This window comes from Phascolarctos cinereus, unplaced genomic scaffold, assembly GCF_003287225.1.
Source record: "Phascolarctos cinereus isolate Bilbo 61053 unplaced genomic scaffold, phaCin_HiC Scaffold_3;HRSCAF=262, whole genome shotgun sequence".
Taxonomy (NCBI): Eukaryota; Metazoa; Chordata; class Mammalia; order Diprotodontia; family Phascolarctidae; genus Phascolarctos; species Phascolarctos cinereus.
In genome coordinates, this window is record NW_027555736.1 from 239143411 (window position 1) to 239167581 (window position 24171).

Below are 24171 nucleotides of genomic sequence, written 5' to 3' on the forward strand. Positions count from 1 at the left end.
AAGTTCATCCTTTAAAAGTGATACTTCCCTTCCTTCCCATTCAGTAAACTCTAGTGGCTTCCTGTTGCCTTCAGGTTCAAATATAAAACCCTGTTTGGAGTTCAAAGCCAAAGGACTGAAAATAGAGTCTATTGGATTTGTGTATTTGGAGGTCATTTGTGACAAAGAAAATACAATCTCCTGCATTCGTCCCCTTCTGTTTTCTCACACAGAATCCACCCTGATCCTCCTCACCTCTTCCCTGGACTATTACAATAGCCTTCTAGCTTGTCTCTTTGCCTGTTCTAATGCATCCTCCACACAGCTGCTGAAGTGATTTTTCAGAAGCCCTGGGCTGATTGCTATACGTCACTCCTCTGTCAGATAAACTCCAATGGTTCCCTGTTAGCTCTAGTCTCAAATATACTCTGTTTCAGGCATTTAAAGCCCTTCACAACCTGGCCCCAACCTACCTTTCCAGACTTATTACATACTATTCTGCTTCACGTCCTCTGTGGTCTAGCCAAATTGACTTTCTTGCTGTTCTTTATACATCATTCCGTCTTTTGTCTATGTGCCTTTGCAATGGCTGTCTCCCATGCCTAGGATGTATTCTCTTGGAATCCTTTCTTGAAAAGCAGCTAGCCTCCTTTAAGGTTCAGCTCAGATACTGCTACTTTGTGGGAAAAAAAAATATATATATATACACACACAAATATACACATACACACATCTGTATGTATGTTTGTAGATAAATATACATATTCATATATACACAAATAAAGCTATACATATATTACATAATATATACTAGGGATATATTATTTATAAATAAACATATACACATGTTATACAAATATGAATGTATAAATATAATATATTTATATGTGCATGTATATATTTATATACATTTAATATACTTATATATTATATGTTTATATGCACATATACATGCATTATGTATATAGACACACAAGTTGTCTCCCCTGATAGAATGTAAATTCCTTGAGGTCAAAGACTTATTTCATTTTTCTATTTTTATCCTTAGCATTTAACCTAATCCCAGGCACAGCAGACCCTTGATAATGCATATTGATTGAGTTGTTGATTGATACAAACTAATTTTTATGAGGAGGGTACTAGCTTCTGGAGGGATCAGGATAGGACTCATAGGAGATAGGAGATAGCTTTTGAGATAATAGCTAGCATTTCTGTAGCACTTTAAGGTCTGCAAAGCACTTTACAAACATTTTCTCAATTATCCTTATGCCAGCCCTAGGAGGGAGGTGCTGTTATTATCCTCTTTTACAGACTAGGCAGACAGTGCATAATCTCAAATTACTTGCCCAGGGTCACATAACCGAGTCTTGACTCCAGATCCGGCACTTTATGTACTGCCCTACCTAACTGCCTCTTCAGCCTCAACAGAAGCTAGGAATTCTACAAGGTAAAAATGAGAAGCTAATGAATTACAGGAATGGATGATAAAGGCACCGAGGCAGGATCACAGATGGCATGTTTGGAAAGTAGCGAGTAGACCAGAGGGAGAATAATGTTCAGTAAGCCTGGTTTTTAATGCCAAGCAGAGGAGTTTATATTTAATCATAGGTACCTACTGGAGCTTATTAAGAGAATAATATAGCCGAACTTGTGCTTTGGAAATCTCAATGTTACATCTGTGGAGGATGGATAGGGGGAGGGAAAGACTAGATAGAGTGAGGTTTGTTAGTCCAAATGAAAAATGATGAGGTCCTGAACAAGGTGGGTTTCTCCTGTGTGTGGAGAGAAGGAGACAGATGAGACAGTTGTGGAGGTAGAATTGGAAAACAATGACAACCAACAAATGATTATGTTGAAGGAAAATGAAGAATTGAGGATGACTCTTACATTGAAAACCATGGTGACTAGAAGGATGGCGGTGCTGTCAGCAAAATAGGAAAGTTGGGGAAAGGTGAAAGTTCTGGGGAAGAGAGAATGAGTTCTATTTTGAACACATTGAATTTAAGATGTTTACGGACTTCTGTGTAGTTGGTGATGTGAGACTGGACTTCAGAACAACTGGATCCATAGATCTGGAAGTCCTCTGCACAGAGATAATAGTTGAACTTATGGTAACTAATGAGATCAGCCAGAGAAGTGTGGGAGAGAAAGAGAGAGAAGAGTCTGGTTGACAACACAGTTCTGTGGTATGCCCATACATGAGAGAGTAGGACATGAATGATGATCTTGCAAACAAACAAACAAAAAAGCAGCCAGACAGCTGCAGAGAAGTCAAGAAGGATAAGTAGTAAGAAGAGGCCACTCTATTTAACAATAATAATAATGATGATAATAATGATAGCATTTATTTGGTACCTGTCATGCCAGGCACTTTGTTAAGTGCTATGATCTCATTTGATGCTTACAACAACCCTAGGAGGTAGGTGCTGTTGTTATCCCCATTTTACAGATGAGGGAACAGGAGGTAAGCGAAGGTAAAGTCATTTGCCCAAAGTCACACCACTAGTGAATGTCTAAGACAAGATGTGAACTCAGATTTTCCTGACTCCCGGTCCAACATTCTATATCCACTGCGCCACCTAGCTGCCCTATTTGGTAATTAAGAGATTTAGTAACTGGGAAGAGAAGTTTCAGTTGAGTGATGAGGTCAGAATCCTTAAAAGCATAGGGTTGAGGAGTGAGAGGAGAGAAAGTGGAGCTAATCAAAGTACATGGGTTTTTCTAGGAGTTTAGCTGTGATATGGAAGAGAGATAGAAATAATAGCTTGGGGAGAAGCCAAGGTAAAAGTGAAAGTTTTTTAAAGATGAGAAAGGTAGGTGTGTTTTTAGGTAGTAAATGGAGAGAAAAAATATAAGGCTGAGTCACCTACTGGAGGAGACTGGAGTGGATGGGATCAAGAGCACAAGGAGAGGGGGTTGAGAGGACCACCTCTTCGTCAGAGACTACAGGAAAGGATGGGAGATGATACCAAGTAATTCTGAATTTTAAAATAGTGGAGAAGTGGGAACTCATGCTGAATGGCATCTGCTTCCTCAGCTATATCTTATTGGACAGAATAAGCTATAAAGTCATACTTTATAGAACAGTAATGCCTTGTATCAGAGGTGAGAACCTCTGCTGGAGAAAGAAGTAGCATGCAGACTTGAGGAAAGAAGAGAAGCTCTAGAACAGCTTCTGTAGACAGTGCGATTTTCAAATAAAGAAGAGGAAAAAGATTGCCTTGCTGTACTGAGGGGTCAATTGAGTCCCGATCAAATGACTTTGAGAAAGAAAAAATAGACATGATGAGGTTAATCCAGAACAGGGTTTTGGCAAGGCAGGAATGGCAGTAGGATAAGAGGGCAAAGGGTATGACTGTAAAGGAAACTGGGTGGCTGAACTGGTTAATTGGTTATATTTCTTGTCTGTCAGACTTTCACAACAATATTTGATGAAGATGTTTTACACATACACAATAGTTTCATTTTTCATTCTCTGTTTTTGTTTCTTTTCCTCTACAAAACCTGTTTTTTAATGCAGTCAAAATTGTCTATTTTATCACTATCATTTCCAACCTTTTGGTCAAGAATAATATAATTGTGAACGGTACCTCTTTTATTTGGTATCAAATTTTTAAATAATGTGACCATTTTGAGCTCATTTTGATATCTAGTATAAGATGTTTCTCTACATGAAAATTTTCCTAAAATCCAGTTTTCCCAGAAGTTCTTTCCAAATATAGTTGCTCCTTCAACAATTGATATTCTTAAAGTTATCATATACTTGGAAACTACTGGAAAACTACTCCTTTTTCAATTGCTTCTATTTCTTTCTTGTTAAATCTGTTCCACTGATCTAAAATGTTTTTTTAATCAATGCCAAATAGTTTTGATAATTCCTGTTTCGTAAGGTACCTTGAGATCTGGCAATGCTGTGCCTCCTTAATTCTTGTTTTGTTTTGTTTTTTAATTTCTCTTGAGAAAGTTTATGCCTTTTGCTCCTACAAAAGAATTTTGTCATTGTTTTGCCTAGTTCTGTGAAGTGTGCCCCTTCGTTATTTGATTGGTACAACACCAAATCTATAAATTAATGCTCATTTTCATCATATTGATGTAGTCTAAAGATTAACAGTGTCTAGTTCTCCAGTTATTTATATCTTCCTTCATTTCAGTAAAAAGTGTTTTGTAAATGTTTTAATATAAATCTTGTGTGTGTCTTGTTAGGTTAATGTCTAAATAGTTTATGTGTTTTGTAGTTTTTAAAATGAAGTTTATTTTATTTATACATCATTTCAGATTTGTGCAAGTTCTGTATAGGAATGATGATTTTTGTGGATTTTGTATCCTGCTACTACACTGAAGCTATTGTCTGAATTAATTTCTTTGTTGATTCAGATAAGGATAATTGAATCTCTTCTGTGCTGTTAGTTATACCTGAAATTTCCAGGAAGTTAAGAGGGAGAAGATGTTTTTTTTAAAGCCTTTCCAGCGGGTTATTTCAGTGTCACTCCCTCTAATTTTTAGTCAGTAATGACTTCACACCATGAGCCTAATTTTTTTTCCATTAAAACTGGACTTTATCACTTTTTATCTTAAGAGAAAATTTGAAGTTGAAATGGCTTCTACAACTGATAAACTATTTCCTTTGCTATAGAAAATTGAAGGTCTACAAGAATGTAAAAATTTGGAAAAACTGTTCTTGTATTATAATAAGATTACCAAAATAGAAAATTTGGAGTCACTAACAAAGCTGGAGGTCCTTTGGTTGAACCACAATGGAATCAGAGCTATTGAGGTAAGGATGAGTGTGGTGAGGTGGGATTTGTTTTGTTTTGTTTTGTAAATGAGACCAATTTCCATACAGCTCAAATTTAAGCAACATTATGTACATTTGAGAAATGTCCCACAACATAGTTTAGCCAAAAATATAAAAATTTAACGTAATTTAGATCAAGATTAATAATAATACTTAAAATTTAATAAATGTATAAACATTTTTACTCAATAAAATAGAAAAATTCTGAGGGACGAATAGAATATAGTAAGATTTTGGTTCTCCCCTACCTTTCTACAAGAGCTCCCTAAAGGAGCTGCTGAGAAGGAGTCTCCTTAGAGCTCAGAGAAGAAATGGGAAAATTGATGATTATCTCCAGATTTATAAATGTAGATTTTTATGATTTTATCTAAATTACAATTTTCCTAAATTTTATAGGGTTTGCAAAATTTGAAGAATTTGAAAGACCTCAATCTTGCTGGAAATTTTATAAATAGCATTGGTAGGTAATGTTTACTTTTTCTTCTGAGATAACTATCTAAGTTATTATAAAGAGGCAACATGGCCTAATGGCACCAAGGGGACGTGGGTTCAAGTCTTATATTTGACCCGTCCTGCTGTGTGACTCTGATTAAGTCATTTAACCTCTGAGTGAGCCAGGCAACTCTCTCAGACTCTAAAGTTACAAGAAGGTACTAAGCTGCACTAGTAAAGAGAATGTCCTCACCAGGGTGTTCTCCACACTAGTGAAATCATCAGTCCTTTTCCTATCCCTATACTATTATATCTGTTTTTTAGACTTTTAGTTTACTATTTTGTAAGAGGCATGTTCACTTGTTTCTGTGATGGTAAAAGATTGCAGATTAATCAGTTTTTAATTGCACAGTGGTACTGTCAAACTTGCTGTTTTTCTGTGTGTTGCATAAAATGTGACAGTGGGTAAAATGACAATTCCTGTTTTATAATTTTTTTTTTTTGGATAAAGGACAATGCTTGGACTTCAACGAAAAAATAGAAAGATTAAACCTGTCTGGTAACCAAATATGTTCTTTCAAGGTATGTTTAAGTAAACATTTCCTTTTTATTTGGGAAAAAAAAAACTAGACAAGAAGCAATCCTGTGATGGAAATGGAATATACTGTACATTTTCAGAAGGTGAATTAACTGTTTCCCCTGAAAGCTACTCCAGGCAATTTACTCTATGAGTCTTAGGAGCCTTCAACAATTAAAGCAACCACGTAGTCTTAATGTGTAATTACAAAAAATCTTGATCTTTTAAACTTAAGTTTTCTAAGGGAAATTTTACTAGTGATAGATTAATGCCATTTTGTTTTAAATTTTTTTATTGTAATTTCAGCAAATAAAAATAAAGTACTGATAAACTTAAATATGGAATACATCTTCAAATAAAACCCAACATACAAATTATTAACAATTTGATTAAAATTATTCTATACAGAATAATTCTATACAGAATATAACAGAAAAAATGAATAGTACATTTGTTCTCTATCCCCTTCCAAAGATCCATTTCCTTTTTTCTTATTGTTTTTAAATAATGTTATAGTCAATGTGTTTGTTGTTATTTTGCTAACATTGCTTTTTGTCATTAAAGACAAAAAGATCATAGATTTGGAGCTGGTTGGGACTTAAAGGTCCTCTGGTCAAAGCTCTTCATTTTACAGTTGAAGAAATTGATATTCAGAGAGGTGAAGGCACATGTCCAAGGTCATGCACTTTATGTAGATCTTTGGTGGGGTTTTTTCATATTTGTCATTTTATGGCATAACAATATTGTATCATATTAATATATCATGATTTATTCATTCATTAGATATGTAGGTTATATTTAGGTCTGGGCTATTATAGGCAAAAAAGCTATTAATATTTTATACAAATAGATCCTTTTCTTTCCTTTTGACAGTATTTTCAGGGTATAGTTCTGTAATTCATTGATGCTTTTGACAAGTCATGAACTCTGAGATTCCCTCACCTGATCACAGTCTATTGTCATTCCACTTCTCCTCTGCCTTGCGTACCAAACTCTGTCCTTCATCCTCACTTTGACCTCCAGGCCTTCAGTTCTTTCCCAGTCCATCACCTCTACAATGGCTATGTTCTCTTCCTGTTCTCCATCATGACCCCTTGGTTCAATTCTACACTGTCCCCTGCACCTTCATCCTATTGTCAGTGTTGTTCTACCAGACCTTAGCGTTGTATTACTCTCATTATTCACTGCCTTCATTCCTATTTATATGTTGTGAAAATAAGTTGGAAGAAATCATGAAACCATGCTGACTGGATACACCACAAAATCTCAACAGGGCCCTCACTGTTGTGAAGCAAAATCCTTTCACACCCCTCAAATTGACTTACTCTCCTACTTACTACAGTGGATTTTTAAACCTTGTCATTGCTCCTCAGATATCCCGATGCTCCCCTCCCCTCAGCCTGTCAGCAGAGAACCTTGCCTTATAAATTACTGAAAAAATTGAGGCCACTCACTAAGAACTCCCTCTTCTCCCCTTGTCTTTATTTCATATCACTCAGATGCCTTTGGCCACTATCTCCTCCTTCACCTGTGTCTCACGTGAAGAGGTGGGGCTTCTCCTTGCCAAGGCAAATGCCTCTACACACAAATGACCCCATTCCAAGAGCCAAGTCTTAAAGAGTACCATGGAAACTAAGAGGTAGAGGTGAGGAAGAAGAGCATTCCAGGCGTGGAGGACATCCAAAAGGCATGAAGACAAGGAATGGAGGGTTTCAGGAACAACAGGGACACCAGTGTAGCTAGACTGTAGAGTGTGTGGAAGAGAGTCAGACGTGAGAAGACCAGGAAGGTAGAAAGGGTCCAAGTTATGAAGAGCTTTAAATGCTAGAAGACTTTATATTTAATCCTGGAAGTAATAGGGAGCCCTTGGAATGAATTGAATGGGATTGGTGGGGGAGAGAGGATGATGGTCAGGCCCGTATTTTAGGAAAACCACATTGTTGCTCTTTAGAAAATTATATTCTGTGATCATAATAAAAAATAATGTAGCTTCTCCCTTAAAACATTGCCAAATTGCCTAAGTTCAAGGCAGAGACGCCTCTCTGCTCTCTTCTACAATGATGAACCTTGGTTGCTTCATCTGTAATGGGAATCATGCCATTACACTACAGAACTGTTGTGAGGACAGCACTTCATAAGCCATGAGGCGCTATTAACTGTGATCTGTAGATGATCATCATCACCATCACTAACATAGAAGGTTCTTGGGAAGATTTCTCTAGGACATGCCCTCTAGTTCACATCCGGAGCTTCATTCTAAGGTGTCAAGCTCCCACAGAGCCAAGCAAAAACACACTCACATAAATCTCTCTGAACTAGTTAGCCCTCTTCAGATTTCCTCACTCTACTTATCTATTTATTTTTGGTGAGGCGGTCGGGGTTAAGTGACTTGCCCAGGGTCACACAGCTAATAAATATATCATGTGTCTGAGGCCAGATTTGAATTCAGATCCTCCTGACTCCAGGGCTGGTGGTCTATTCACTGCACCACCTAGCTGTCCCACTCTATTTATTTCTAAACTGCCCTCTGGCTTTTCAGAAAAAATCCAATTAAACAGACATGAATCAATACCCCATTATGGAAAAGACACTTCGCTGTAAACAAAGCTATACAACACAGACTACAGTCTAATGGGGTAAATACTTGTACAGAAATAACAATGCTTCAAGAGGGAGCTAGAGAAGTACAAAAAAGAGGAATAGGCAGAAGGCCAGTAGATATTTGAAGAGGGAGATAAAGAAAACACTTTAACCTAGTGGAGTCAGAAAAGACGTGATCCCCGAGCTGACACCGGAGTTGGTCCTTGAAGAGAGGCCCAAGCATGAGAACAGAGGCAAAGACACAAAGCCAGAGGACAATGTGATGTCAGGGAACACGAGAATACTTCAGTGTGGTTGAAAGATAGAGTTTGTGAAGATGAGTAATGTGAGAATAGGCTACTAGGTAAGTTGGTGCCATATTATGGAAGGCCTTGAATGCCAGGACCAGGATGAATAGTTTTTACTTGTAGGCATTAAGCAGCCATTGAAAGTTTTTCAGTTAGGCATCAGTGTAAAAGACGGGCCAAAAGGCAGATAGACAGGAGACAGGAAGACTGGTTGAGACGCTATAACTTCAGTCTGTGGGAAAGAGAAGTCAAACTGAGCAGGGGTAGTTGCAGTGGAAATTAAAAAGAGGGCAATGAACAGGCTGACTTCAGAAAAACCTGGAACGACTTATATGGTCTGATGCTGAGTGAAGTGAGCAGAACCAAGAGGACTTTGTACACAATAACAGCCATGTTATGCGATGACTAATATTGTTAAACTGAACCCTTCTCAGCATTACAAGGATCTGTGACATCTCCAGAGGCCTCGGGATGGAAAATGCTATCCACATCCAAAGAAAGAACTATGGAAGTCGAATTGCTATCACTTATTTTTACCTTCTGTTGAGTTTTGTTTCATCTTTCTGATGGTTCCTCCTACTGGTTTTAATTTTTACTTACAACTTCACTAGTATGAAAATAGGTTTAACGTAAAGCCTATATCAGATTGTGGGTTGTCTTGGGGAGAGTGGGGGGGAGGAAGGGGGAGAAAAATTTTCACTCAAAAGCATATGGAAGTGATTGTTGATAAATCAAAATAAATTAATAAAATTTAAATTAAAAAAAGAGGGGACAAATATAAGTGATATTGTGGAGATGGAATAAACTGGAGATGGCAATTGTTCAGATGTGGGGAGTGAGAGAGAAGAAAGAGTCAAAGATGACTTCAAAATCATGGACCAAGGTGGTCGGTGCCGCCATCAAATTGAAGTGTTAGGTCAGGGTTGTTGGGGAGACAATGAGTTTCAGTTTGAGATGTGTTGGATTTGAAGAGCTAATGAGACATTCACTCAGGTGGGGCTTTCCAGCAGACAGTTGATAGTACTGGAAGTCTCAGCAAAGTTTGGAGGCAGAGATATAATTATCTGCTTACGAGTAATAATAGAAGCCATGACAGTGGATGAGATCACCAATTGTAGAGACAGACACGGTCTAAGAACAGTAAACACTAAATTTTCCAGCAGATAGCCCTCTCTGTCATCCCCACTCTCTCACTCTTATCTTCTATCTTTCCCTGTCTGTTGACTGCTTCTCTGCTACCTACAAACATGCCCATGTTTTCTCCATCCTCCAAAAAAAACTCTCAATCCATTCATCCCTGCTAGCTGTCATCCTGTATTTCCTCCCTTTCCCAGGTAAATCCCAGGCCATCTACAATGTATTCCTCCACTTCCTTTTCTCTCACCTCTTAAGTCTTTACAGAGTGGCTTCCAACTTCATCATTCGACTGAAACTACCCTTTCCAAAGTTATGATTTTTAATCGTCAAATCTAATGACTTTCTTTTTCATTCTTCATCCTTCTCGTATTGATCGCCCTCTTCTCCTTGATTTTTCTCTAGGTTTTCATGACACTACTGTATCCTAGTTCTCCTCCTAACTACCTAGTTCCTCCTCATTCTCCTTTGCTGGATCTTTGTCCTGGTCATGCCTACTGAACACGAGTGTTCCCAGGGTTCTGTCCTGGGCCTTCTCTTCTCCCTCTATACTCTTTTACTTGGTGATCTCATCAGCTCCAAGGATTCAATTATCATCTCTCAAATTATCATTCTCAAATCTACTTATCCAGCCCTAACCTGTCTCCTGACCTCTATTCTCATATCTCCAGCTGCTTATTGGACTTCTCAGTGTCTAGTAGTCAAGATGTCCCATTGATAGCTTAAACTCCACAATGTCCGCAATTGAACTCATGATCTTTTCACCCAAACCTTCCCCTCTTTTGAACTTCCCAGTCAGGTTAATTGACTTCCTCATAGTCACACAGCTGGTTTGTCACTTCCAGCTTCATGAGAAGGCTGGCAACAAAGAATAGGCGACAAAAGCAGTCAAACTGAGGTAAACAAAAGTAATTTTGGAAGAGGTTTTTTAATTGTAAAAGATTACATGAATTGAATTTGTGAAGGGTAGATTTGAAGAAAAGTTGAACAAGAAGGACTTGGACTAAAGGACAAGGAGAAAAAGGGTCAGAGGACTCTAAGAGAAAGAAAATTAAGGAGATGAAAAACACTAGTAAGAGTTTAGTAATGTGAGAGAAAGGAAGTTGAACGCTGCTGTTGCTGCCAAGATGATAGGAAGGTGAAGGAAGAAAAGAAGAATGACGACTCTTTTTGAAGGTGAAGATCCCCTGCCTCCTCCACCCCAGCAGTTGCCAGAACAGTTTTTCATGGAAATTACAGGAAAAAATAAGAATTTCATTTGTAGCAAGTATTGCAGTTGGGGAGAAATTTTGCAGTAACTTACATAGAGTATGTGATGCTTGTATTTATGCCATGACTCAAAGCATTAGTCTTGTCTCCAGTATAGAAAAGGAACTCACTCAGTCTCCAGTTTATCAAGAAGAAACTGGAATTTAAAAATGGAAGAAGGGCTTCAGTATGAAAACAAAGGAGAAAAATGATGTGAAATGGCAGAGGGGGAGCCTGACCTATGTCAAGACATTGGATGGTGGACAAATATGACACCTAGAAGAAAGGGAAGAAAAAGGACTGTGCTCTTTGAACCTGGGAGCAGATCTGAGTCTCTTTCCCCAAACAAAATGCTCAGGAGTAAACAGCTGTTTGTCCTCTAAGGAATGATGATATGGATCCACAGTCAGAGAAGAGTCAAAGAAACATTGGATAAGTGATCAAAGGATTTTGAACAGTTTACAAAAGAACTGCGAGCTATTAACAACCATATGAAAGATTGCGCCAAATTACTGAAGTATAATAAAAGTAGATCCCTCCTTTCTACCTACTGCCTTCCCCGGCTTCCTTTAAGTCCCAACTAAAATTCCATCTTATTTATCTTGTATATAGCTTGTTTTGTGTATATTTGTTTGCACTTTGTCTCCCCCGATCAGATTGTAAGCTTACTGAGGACAGTGACTATTTTTTCCTCTTTTTGTATCCCCAGAGCTTATTTTTGCTGTGTTGTTCTGATGTTTATTTTCTCTTGTCTATCTTTCTGTTAGATTTTTGTGTGTGAAACCAGAACTTTGAAATCCCTAACATTTATTGACTCTAGGTCTTCCTATAATACAATTAGTTTTTTCTTTAAATATTTAAATTCTTTGCTATGTGGTACATACATATTTAATATTGATATCTTTTATTATCTGTGGTCCCTTTAAACATAATGTAGAACCTCCAAGACTGATAGGAAAGCTTAAAAACAGAATTTTTGAAGTAAGACATAAGGAATGAAATTAGAGCTCAATGAAAAATGCCAGTAAGGATTAGCATACAAGTGCACACCTGGTTGGGGGGGGGGAGGAGAAAAGGAAGAATGAAGGAGACATAATTTTTTAAGTAAATATGCAAGAAATATTAGAATGAAATTTTAAATCAAAATTAAATCCATCAAGAAATATTTATTATGTGCCTACCATGTGACCAGTACTGTGCTAAACACTGAGAACACAAATACAAAAAGCAAGACAGTCTCTTTCTTCAAGAGGTTGCATTCTGCTGGAGGCATTCATTTTCACAGGAAAGTAAATACAGGGTATATACACAGTAAATAACAAGGGGTGGGATGAGGGGTCCCCAGCCACTAGAGAGATCAGGATGGGCCTCTGGAGGGGGTTGAATTTGAGCTAATAAGCCTTGAAGGGAGCTCCAACAGGCAGAGGAGAGAGAGCCCTGCACAGAACAGGGCCAGCCTGGGCGAAAGCAGAGAAGAGATAGAGTGCTGTGCAGGACAATGACCATTCAGGTCCCCACTGCTTGAAGGCCAGATGTGTTACATTTCACCCCTCCTCCAGGGTCTCCATTTCCCTTCAGGGGTTGGGAAGTCTCTCATCTTTGCCATTGGTTAGAGTCTCCACCATTTATCCTTCAGTTTTAGGAATCCAAGAACCCCAGTTTCACTTGACCTCTTAACAGGCAGATTAACTTTTACCCCCAACAAATTATATCTACATATATGTACATACATGTGTGTATGTATAGATATATATGTTTGTTTCTGTGTATGTTTCAAAGGTATAACAAAAGTAAATATATAGATATTTTTCCCCAATATGGGTGGTGTAATTCTCCCCTACCCCCAACATATCACCTTGGTCTCTGGGAAGGAAAAGGGAATTCAGGGGAGGAGAACTTGTGGCCTTCTAGGTCTTTGAGTTCGGCCTTTTGACTGAGTCCAAGTTTTACAGAACAAATCCTTTTATTAAGGGGATTTGTTCTGTGAAGTTTGGACTCAATCAAAGGGTGGCCTCAAGCCCAAAGGTTCCCCACTTCTGGATTAGGTTCACAGCTTAACTCAGGTTCTTTTTGTAGCATTAGGCCTACCAAAGTTCTAAGTCTAAGCCCCTCCTCCCCCAACTTTGCATTCAGGTGTCCTGGCTTTTGGGCCTTTCCCTGCTGGGCTGGTTGCTACATACATCCTTGAATCCTGGGCTCCAAAATTCCCGTGATTCGACTTCCTGGTTTGAGAATTCCAATTACTGCATGGAATTGAAAAGGACAAACAAAACGAGACCAAATCTCCAATCCATTTTTCAGGGCTACAGGGCCTTTCTTGCCCCTGGTATGGCTAAAGGAGACCTTACCCCTGTGTCCCACTGGAAGGAGAAGGACCTTGCCTCAGGCTGATTTAAAGACATGTCTAGTGGAAAGAGGCTGCTCCCACTCCCATGGCTGGCCATTGAAGAATGTCTTCTACGAGCAGGTCCTTGTTGCCTCCTGCATTGGTACTGCCATCTTAGGTGACCTAGACATGTGTCAAATCCCATTATATTCATTCTCTTTGAAAAAATATTCCATCCCCAGCAAATAAGCAGGAGTGCATTTTGAACACAGATACCGTCCTCAATTCAAAACAGACCTTGGGGAAGGCATAAACCCTATCCTTTCACTTGATTTCCCACTGGCATACAGGAGAGTCCCAAAACAGTGTTACGTGATCAGTCTCACAAATACAAACAAAAAAAAAATCACAATTTTATGCAAATACAAAATTTTATAGATTCAACAAAGAATATTTCACATTTACCTAAGATTGCTGCTTGGTTAGCATATAACGGGTGTTAACATGGCCTTTCTAAACCCAAAAGCAAAAGATAAAGCAAAAACAAAGAAAATTGGCTTCTTGTTTCTGACAGAAATCTGGCCCATGCTGAACTTTCCAAACCATAGGAATTTGTCCCACAGGGATTTAAGACCTGGAGTTAAGTAGGCATCACTCCCTCTCTCAAATGAGAAAACTCTGGGCAGAGCTTCTGCCTGCCAGATAGAAACATTTCCATGATTTCCTCAGTGCATAAGGCCATCCAACTGAGGACTGGACAGAATTCTCATGTCCACACAGAGCACACCAAAATTCTCTCAGAGTCCCTGTAATGTGGCGGTCTGGGCAAATTTCCTCTAGGTCTTTATTCCAAAGGACACTCACAATTCCCTCCCTGCCACTTCAAGGTACCCCTGCCATGGCATAGCAAGGATAATTCATATGGAATTACAAACTCATCCAAGAAGACAAGCAAGTTCAGTTGTTGTTTGTCCTCTGTCCTCAAAGAGGACCATGACATTAGGGAGGTGATGCCATGACATGTGCGAATTGGATTTAAGTGAGGGAGGGCTGTGCCAAGTTACCACCTTCAGTTTCTCCTCTAGAGTTCAGTGGCAAGATATAGACTGGAGATGGCCCTGGATGCAGGGGGAGATCCTGGCCTTTTTAAGCTAAGGTTTTTAACAGGTTTTATTTTGACTAAGGCAACGCCCATTCAGTGATAAAGGCCAGGTAAGAAAAGAGGCAGAGAAAGGCCTTCTTTACCTAGCCCAAAAAAAAAAAATCAATCTGTCACAGGAAGATTCTCAGGGTTTCTGGCCAAAACAGAACCAATTGCTGTTTACATTCAATGTAAGCCAATGAGGGCTCAAACAATGACCAAGTGCGACTTGGCCTAGGATCAATTGTTGGCCAGTCAATGAGAGCCAGAGTGATTTGGGTTTAGGGCATGGTCCTTAAGAAAGAAAGATATCTTCAGAGTTTTGAGAGGTCAAAATTTACATTCCTTTGGGCAGACCACTGCAGGTAAGTGTATGATGTGCTATGTGGACAGAGGGAAAGGAGGGGAAAGAAGGAAGAAAGAAGGAAGCTCTGTTGCCCATCTGGCCAGTTCCACTTGGGCCCCCAATGGGGCAGCTCTTACTACTACTCACAGAGGTTGTCCTTCATTCTCTAAGAGGACCATGACATCAAGGAGGTGATGCAAGCCCTGTTAGAGAAGTAGCAAAGGAAGTGAATTATTTGTGTATTCTAGGCAAAGGCTAAAAAGTTGCAAGGCATATTGCTTTCATGGTTAGGTGAGCAGTCTAGGTCTGTGAAGGGCTTTGAATGCCTGATAATATCCTAGCGACAATAGGGAGCCACTAGAGCCTGTTAAATTTGTGCTGTAGGAATATCAATTTGGTGGCTGGGTGGAGAATGAATGAATTGGAAAGGAGAGAGACTAGAGGCAAGGAGACAGTTAGGAGACTTATGATAGTCCACCACTCTAGGGGAGTGAAAAGAAAGGCCTGAGCTAGTGTAATTTTCATACGAGTGGGAAAAAAGAGATGGACGTGAGAGATGCTGATGAGGAATAATTGACAAAATTTGGCAACTGATTGAAAGTGAGATTGCACACTTCAGTGACTGACTAAATGGTGGTTTCCTTAAAAGAAACAGGGAAGGTGAAAGATAATGAATTTGGTTTTATACATGTTGAGCTTGAGAGGCCTATGGAACATCCAGGTGGAAGAGGCCAGTAGGCAGCTGGAGATGAAGAATTGGAGCTTAAAAGAGCTTTGAGGCCTGGAGATATGTAGATACCATCTATGTAGAGACAACATTTAAATCCCAAGGAACTATTGAATCCATAGAGAATGGAGAGAAAGAAAAGATGACAGAAGACAGTGCCCTGGACTCAGAAGGGATCGACCATATGTGATGATCCTAAAAAGGCAAGAACATATTAGATCTCTCCTCCCAAGGCTGTGTCCTCGGCTGTCTTCTCTTTTCTCTTTATACTCTTTATTGGTAACCTCATAACTTCCCATGGGGCGGTGCGTGGAGCTGACTCTCAGATCTCAATGTAGTCTCTCCAAGCCTCAAATTCCTCTTGTATGAAATGAAAGGGTTGGATTAGATCTTTCTTCCAGCTTGAAATCTATGAATCTCTCAAGAGCTTCAATCTCTGAATTCTAGTGGCTCCCTAAGAGAACTACAGACTTTTTGATATTTAGAACCCTTTACGCCTTGTCCCCAGTCCTCCTTCCTGAGCTCTCCTCACACTTTACAGCCCTGCCACTCTGGCCTTCTCGCTGAACCTCCAACACAAAAACCCTGAGCACTATCTTCTATGAAATCATTTTTAAAATCCTTATTTATGATTATTGGATCGTAGAATTAAAGGTGGAAGAGACCTGAAAGATTAGCTAGTTCAACCCTTCCTCCACCCCTATGCCTCCCATTTTACAGAAAAAGAAACTGAGGCCCAAAAAGTTACTTGCCCAAGATCACACAGGTAACAAGGGATAGAGGCCAGATTCAAACCCAAGTGACGACTCCAAATTAAATGCTTTTCCCTATCCAACACGGCCTTTTTTTTTTTTTTTGAGATCCATTAAATTTGTCCCTATATAGAAATAAGTAGTTCCAAACTCTGTTAGAATATAGTTATTTGAATGTTGTAGTAGATGTTATTTTTTTCATGTTCTTTAGCTGGATGTAAACTATCATTTGGTTTTTCAACATATATTTTAGCCACTACAGAATTTTCTCACCAGAGAAATTTTCTCACATCAGAGGGAGCTAAACTGCACTTACATTTTAGGTGTATGTATGATTATGATGCATTTACTCTAGAAGATGTAGCCTTTTTATATTTTCAGATGCCTTCTCTAGGAAGAAATAATGATTATTGATTAATGCTTTATTATTGTCACTTGTAGGAACTCACTAACTTAGTCAAGTTACCCCATTTAAAGGATCTGAGTCTGAATGATCCTCAGTATAAGCCTAATCCAGTTTGTCTGCTATGTCATTATTCTACACATGTGCTATATCATTTGCCTTATCTTCAAAGACTTGACACATTTGACGTGTCACCAAAGCAAATCAAAGAACTGGCTGATGTAAGTAGACCCGTAAATATAACTAAGATGTTTGGTTAAGTAATCTCCTTCTCATGGTTGCATGTCCACAATATGCATTGAAGAATATTATTAATTATATGGCTAATTTAGATCCATTTCTGTGGGATTGGAATTTTTGTAATTTTCTAAAGACTTGTGCTAGGAGGGTTTTTTTTTCCTGAATATTTTGAACAATCCTTTAATTCTGTATTTCATTTTGGTACCTTTAGACCAGCCTATTTCTGATTAAACACCTACTGTATTCAACATATGTTCTTCAGTTGACAAAGAATTGAATTTCCCCATTTGTATCTTCTATATAAGGCAATATAATGAGGTCTTACACTCATTGCAATCACCTTATCTGATTGATATTCACAGTGAATTCCATCAGTTGGAACCTCAAATTATATGGCATGTATTTTGTCAAATTAGGTTACAGTTTCTTTACTTATTACTTGATTAGCATAGGGATAAAGAGAGGAATTAGACCTGTAACTTCTTTGGTATAAGGAACTCTTTTCTACTAATGCAATACCTTTTCTACAACTTAGAGTCTTAGGGAATTGCCAAGTGCCATGAGAGGCCATGTAATTTGGGGTTCCAACTGGTGGGATATCTTTTGTGTTCTCAGTTTTACTAGCACATAACTGCAACTAGGTTTTGATCATTCTTTTTTATTTCTTCTGGTTTTGTTGTGATTACAACTTGTTTGCTGTTTTATTGATTTGATCTTCTGTCCTCTTCTTTTTAATCAATTGACAAGATTTGTCAACATGAAAGAAATAGAATACCTTTATAATATGCCCACTAACAGAAGATCAAATAGAAATCTTAAATTGCCCAATCTCAGAAATAGAAATAAAACTAACTCTAAAAGAAACATGGAAGAACTATCAAAGAAAAAAAATCTCCTGCTCCTGACAGATTTATGTGGGAATTTTATCAGACTTCTAAAGAACTATCAGTACAAAGACCACTAATAGTTCTCAAAAACTGAGAAAGAAAACATTCTACTAGACTCCTTTTATGAGACAAATATCTTGATAACTAAACCAGGGAAGTATAAGCACAGGAGAACTAGAGACCAATATTATTAGCAAATATTGATTAAAAAACTTCAAATAAAACCCTGTCAAGTGGACTACAGCGGTTCACCAAAGAAATAATTCATCATAACCAAGTTTGGTTTATATCATGATTGAATGATGGTTCAACATTAGGAAAATAATCAGCATAATCATATCAAAAACAAAAACATTCCATACCACATGCTTATCTCAATAGATGTAGGAAAAGCCTTTGACAAAATACCATGCTCATTTATGCTAAAAACCTTACAAACTATAGGCACAGAGAGACCTTTTTAAAAAATATATATCATAAACAGTATCTATTGAAAACCAAAAGCAAACATCAAATGCATTGAGTTTATATTAGAAACTGGAAAGTAAATTTCAAGTTAATATAGTAAATATAGGAATAAAGCAAGGATAATCCCTCTCTCTGATGTTGCTTAATATAGTTCTAGAAATGCTAGCAATGAGACAAAAGAAATTAAAGTCACAAAGATAGATAAAGAGGAGATAAACTATCTCAGTTTACTTATAACATGATGATTTCTTTAAAAAATCAATTTGATTAGTCTTTTCAAAGAACCAGCTTTTCATTTTTCCTCCACCATTTGTATAGGCTGTTGGTTGTTTAGGGTGGGGTTCAAATTTATTTCTCCACTAATTTTTAATATCTCCTTTTTTGTGCTTAATTTAGATTTGTTTATTCATTTTCTTTCTAATTTTTAATGCATTTTAAAATATAATGCATTAACTAATCCTCCTCCTAACTCTTCAGAGAAGAGAGATGTCTTCTCATATTTCTTTGTAATTTTTCAACATTTGCTTTTGTTTTGTGGCAGTTTTTTACATTTAGTGATTGTGTATGTTATTTTCTTTGCTTACTTTACTATGCATCGGGTTATGTAAATCTTTCCATGTTTCTCTGTATTCATAATAGTTGTCATTTCTTACTGCCTAATAACATTGCATTACATTTCTGTGCTACAGTTTGTTCAATTATTCCCCAATTCATGAGCACCTGTTTTGTTTTCAACTACTTTCTCCATAAAAAAAAATAGTACAGCTATAAATATTTTCATATATATGGGGACTTTCTTCTTTTCACTGATCTTCTTGGGGCATAAGCCTAATAGTAGAACCTCTAGATCAAAAGGTATGGACATTTTAGTCATTTTATAGGGATAATCCCAAATTGATTTCCAAACCAGTTATACTGATTCACAGCTCCATCAACAATGTATTAGTGTGCTTATACTCCCACAAGCTCTTCAAATTGACTGTTCCCTTCTTTTATCATCTTTACTAATTTGCTGAGGGTGAAGTAAAACATCACAATTGTTCTGAACAAGCAGGACTCAAGTAGAATCTGAAGGTCAGAAGTAGAATGAAGAACAGCCATCCAGGGCCCATCTGGAACTTGCCAATGGGAGAAAGATATGGCATGGCAGAGGGGTCAGAGAGAGTAAAAAGAGAAAGAGGAGGAGAGAGAGATAAGTAAGATTCACCACAAAGTCCCTCAGACAAAAACACTACGCTTTGATGAAGGGAAGGAAGAGTAGGCTTGTGGCCAGAAGGGAAGGCTCCAAACAAAACCAAGCTTCTTGGGTGAAAATAGTCATGATGCAAGAGGATTACATTTCTTATAATCTTAAACTCCTTTAGGAAGTAGTGAAAATCAGAGTCAGTGTCTTTTCTCTCCTCCGTTTCCCATTTCTCGGACTCAGTAACTTGTTTGAATCGGTCAGGTTGAAACATTTATAATTGTACACATTGTCTTCTTTAGCCTTTAGCTTGGTGCTGATATCTATCCATCCATCTATCTATATCTGTGCGTATATATCAATATGTATCTATCTATTTTTTTTTGCTCTAACTTGTTGATGGTCTGAGTATTTACAGATAGCTGATTATTCCAGGCTGCGTGCTAGCTTTGTCCTTCCATCTCCTGGTGGATGCAGTATATCTCCTGAGGAAAGGCTGGCATCTTCTGTTTGCCCCAAAGCAACTACTTCCATCTATTTCAGCTAAAGGCAACTTCTACCTCCTGCAGTCAGCCCAATCTCTTAACTGGGATGTGGAGAACTTCCGGTTAAAAGAACAGTCTTCCCTTCAATATCAGCTGCACTGTCCTTTGAGTGTAGAGGAGTGGTGCTCCTCCATTCATTGATGAAAGATTCTTACACCTGGTCATACTCTTCACATCCTAGTGACTCTGAACACCTGTAGATCATTATCCAAACTCCATTCCACACCTCCTACCACTTGATCACTCACTCCCATCCCTCTCAAACATCTTACCCCGAAGTTTCATCTGAATTCCACATAGCCCTTCCACTGTGCCTTCTGGAATATCTGTCCCATAGGCAACAAAGTTCCCTTCATTGTAAATCTTTTCCTCTTTCACTCCTTCCATCTACTAGCTCTTATTAAAACCTGGATGTCTTCTGGTCACACAACTTCTCTGGCCATCCTTTCCAGTACTGGCTGTACCTTCATTCATTCTCCCCTACTCACTAGTTGAGGAGGTGGAGTTGGAATATCCCTTGCTTTCTGTTGCCATTTTCAGGTTCTCTCCCTTTCTTCATCACTCAATAACCTCTCTTCCTTTAAGATTCCTACTATTCATATCTACCACCCAGTTAAAATCCTGGTAGCCATTGTCAACAGGCCTCCAGGTCACTGCTTCCTTCCTCAATGATGATACCTGGATCACAGTTTTTCTCTCTTCCTCAACTCCTGCCCTATAAGGGGGCTAAAAGACTTCAACATATATATTGATTCTCCCTCAAGTCCCCTATCCCAGGGTTGGGGAACCTGAGGCCTCAAGGCCACATGTGGCTCCCTAGGTCCTGAAGTGTGGCTCTTTGATGGAATCCAAACTTCACAGAACAAATTCCCTTAATAGAAGGATTCATACCGTAAAACTTGGACTTAGTCAAAAGGTTACACCCAAGGACCTAGAAGGCCACATGTGGCCTCAAGGCTGCAGGTTCCCAGCCCCTGAAACCACTCAGTTCCTCAACCTCACTTCCGATGAGCTCCTCCACAGCCACACACCTCAGCTACACACAAAGACGGTCAGATGCTTGATCTTGCTGTCCCTCACAAGTGTACCACCTCTGTTTTCAAGAGTTCTGACATCTTCTTATCTACCCATAATTTATTGGGTTTTTTACCCCTTCCTTGGCCTTCCCTTGCAAAATCCTACTCTTCAGCTATCCCATGGTCTCCATTGCCTCGACCCCTCATTTATCTTGCATACCATTTCCCCTGTGCTAGCCACACTCTCCACCTTTCTCAATGTGACAGCTTAGTGTACCAGTCCACTATCTTCTCTTGAGTCCTTTGCTCCCTTATCATATAATGAATTGTGTCTCACTAAGCCTCAGCTTTGGATCACTCCCACCATTCATCACCTTCACTCCTGTGCACGTGGTGCTGCAATAAGGTGGAGAAAATCACATGACTTTTCTGACAGGATCCACTACAGATTAATGTTACATACTGTCAACTGGGCCTTCACTGCTACTGAGCAGTCCTATTATACCTTCCTTGTCAACTCACTGTCCCACTCTGCACAGTGGCTCTTCCAAACCTTTTTATCTCTCTTCAGACCTTCCATAGCTCCCCTTCTTTCCACTCTCAAATGAAAATCTTGCCTCATGATATGTAGAAAAAATTGAAGCCATTTGCCATGAACTTCCTCTTCTCCCCTCTTCCTCATCACCTTCACCCTTGTCTCACATGATGAAGTGGCCTTACTCCTTACCAAGGCTTACTCTTCTACTTGTTCAGTCGATCTCATTCCATCTCATCTCTCCCAATAGATTGCCCCCTTTGACATCCCACTCTTTCACATATTTTTAATTACTTCTTGTCTACTGGTTCATTTTCTTCTGACTACTAACACCTATGGCTCTTCTATCCTGAAAAAAACCTTCACTTGACCCTCCCATCTCTACTAACTGTTGTCTTATACCTCTCCTGCCTTTTGTACTCCTCTAAAAGGCCATCTACAACAGATGCCTCTAGTTTCTTTCCTCTCACTCTCTTTTTAAACCCTTCCAGTCTGACTTCCAACCTCATCATTCCACTGATCTCTCCAAAGTTACTAATGATCTCTTAGTTGATAAACGCAATGATCTTTTCTCAGCCCTCAAATCTCCTTGACCTCTCTGCAGCCTTTGACACTGTTGATCATTATTTCTTCCTCCATAATCTCATCTCTTTAGGTTTTCATGACAACACTCTCTCCTGGTTCTTCTCCTACCTATCTGACCTTTCCTACCTGTTTCTTTTGCTCATCCTCTTCTAGATCATGGCCTCTAACTGTCTGTGTCCCTCAGGGTTCTATCCTATCTCTTCTCTTCTCCCTCTATATTATTTCACTTGGTGATCTCAGCAGTTCCCATGGATTTAATTACCATCTCTGTGTTGATGATTCTAAAATCTATGTATCTTGTCTTCACCTTTCGGCTGACCTCCAATCTTGCATCTCCAACTGCCTTTCAGTTATCTTGAACTGTATGTCCAATAGACATCTTAAAGTCAACATGTCCAAAGCTGAACTCATTGTCTTTCCCCATAACCCCCACTCCCATAAGCACTTTCCCTATTGCTGTAGATGGAAGCACCATACTCCCAATCCCTCAGGCTCACAACTTAGGAGCAACTCATCACTATCTCTCATCCCCCATATCCAAGCTGTTGCCGAGGCCTATTGATTTCGCTTTTGCAACATTTCTCCGATGAACCCCTTTTTCTCCTCTGACACTGCCACCACCTGTGTGCAAGCTGTCATCACCTCACACCTTGATTATTTCAATAGCCTGCTAGTGGGTCTGCCTGCCACTCCAATCTATCCTCCAGTCAGCCACTAAAGTAAATTTCCTAAAGAGAAAGTCTGAACATATTACCTCTCTACTCAATAAACTCCAGTGGTTTCTTATTGCCTCCAGAAGCAAATCCAAAATGCTCTGTTTTGCATTCAAGCCCCTTCATAACCTAGCCCCCTCCAACCTTTCCAGTTTTCTTATACCTTACTCCTCAACATGTATGCTTCCGTCCAGTGACACTGGCCTCTTGGCTGTTCCATGAACAAGATAATTCATCTCTTGGCTCTGGGCATTTTATTTGGCTGTCCCCTTAAAACACTTTTCCTCCTGTGCTCTCATTACTGACCTCCCTGACTTCCTTTTAAATCCCAACTAAGATTCCCACAGGAAGCCTTCCCCAATCCCTCTTAATTCTAATCCTTTCCTTCTGTTAGTTATCTCCCATTTATTCTGTATATAGCTTGGTTTGTATCTATTTGTCTGCATGTTGTCTGCCCAACTAGATTGTATGCTCCTTGAGGGTGGGGACTGTCTTTTGCCCCTCTTTGTGTCAGTAGCACTTAGCACAGTTCCTGGCACAGGGTAGGTGCTTAATAAATGTTTGTTTATTGATTGATACATTTACATATATTTACCAACTTTCATATGAAGGTAAGGAATTATATTTTTTATGATGACATCCTGTGCTCACTATGTCCAGTGCTTCCCAGCTCTCTTCTTAAAAAAAAGTGTTCATGTTATACAAACATGGGGCTTCTGAGGAATATAAAAGTACTCTTTCATTTTATAATTCTCAGTCATATTTTCCAGCATGCTTTTCACTGCTCTGCCTAATGCCATTCTTCAAATTGAAGTCATTAAGATTTTAAGGTATATTTTGAATTGGTTTGGAAAATCTTAACAATTTCTTTATAGAATTTCTCTGCTTCTTAACTCACTGCACCAAATATCATATAAGCCATGGTTGTCTCAATATTCTTTTGCTTGTGCCCATCACGAACATTGTGGGAACAGATGATCGGTCCCATAAAATTAAGTTTCTTGTTGGCCTTGGGAAGTTCAATGAAATAAACTAAATTAACGAGAGTTTATAAAACACCTGTTGTTCTAGGTACTAGGAACTCCATCAACTCCTTTATTTCCATTCCAAGGAAACTTTTTGAGCCACCTTTCCACTTCTCCACAACTTCCTTATGTTTTTTTAGTTTCAGTTTTAGCAATACAAATTTTCTTCCTAAAATGTAGCATGTGAAACTGAACATAGTATTGGAAATGTGGTTGGACCAAGGCT

The 24171-nt window shown here is 38.8% G+C and overlaps 1 protein-coding gene across 1 annotated transcript in view; it reads left to right on the plus strand.

The window, feature by feature from the left end:
* The window catches only part of LRRC9 (leucine rich repeat containing 9), a 143832-nt gene that overhangs the window by 6461 nt on the left and 113200 nt on the right, over positions 1-24171 (plus strand). Inside the window, exons 4-7 of the mRNA XM_020986480.2 lie at positions 4613-4753; positions 5171-5234; positions 5718-5788; positions 16787-16969. Of these exons, the coding sequence (XP_020842139.1) occupies positions 4613-4753; positions 5171-5234; positions 5718-5788; positions 16787-16969 (459 nt within the window). The remainder of the gene's footprint in view (positions 1-4612; positions 4754-5170; positions 5235-5717; positions 5789-16786; positions 16970-24171) is intronic.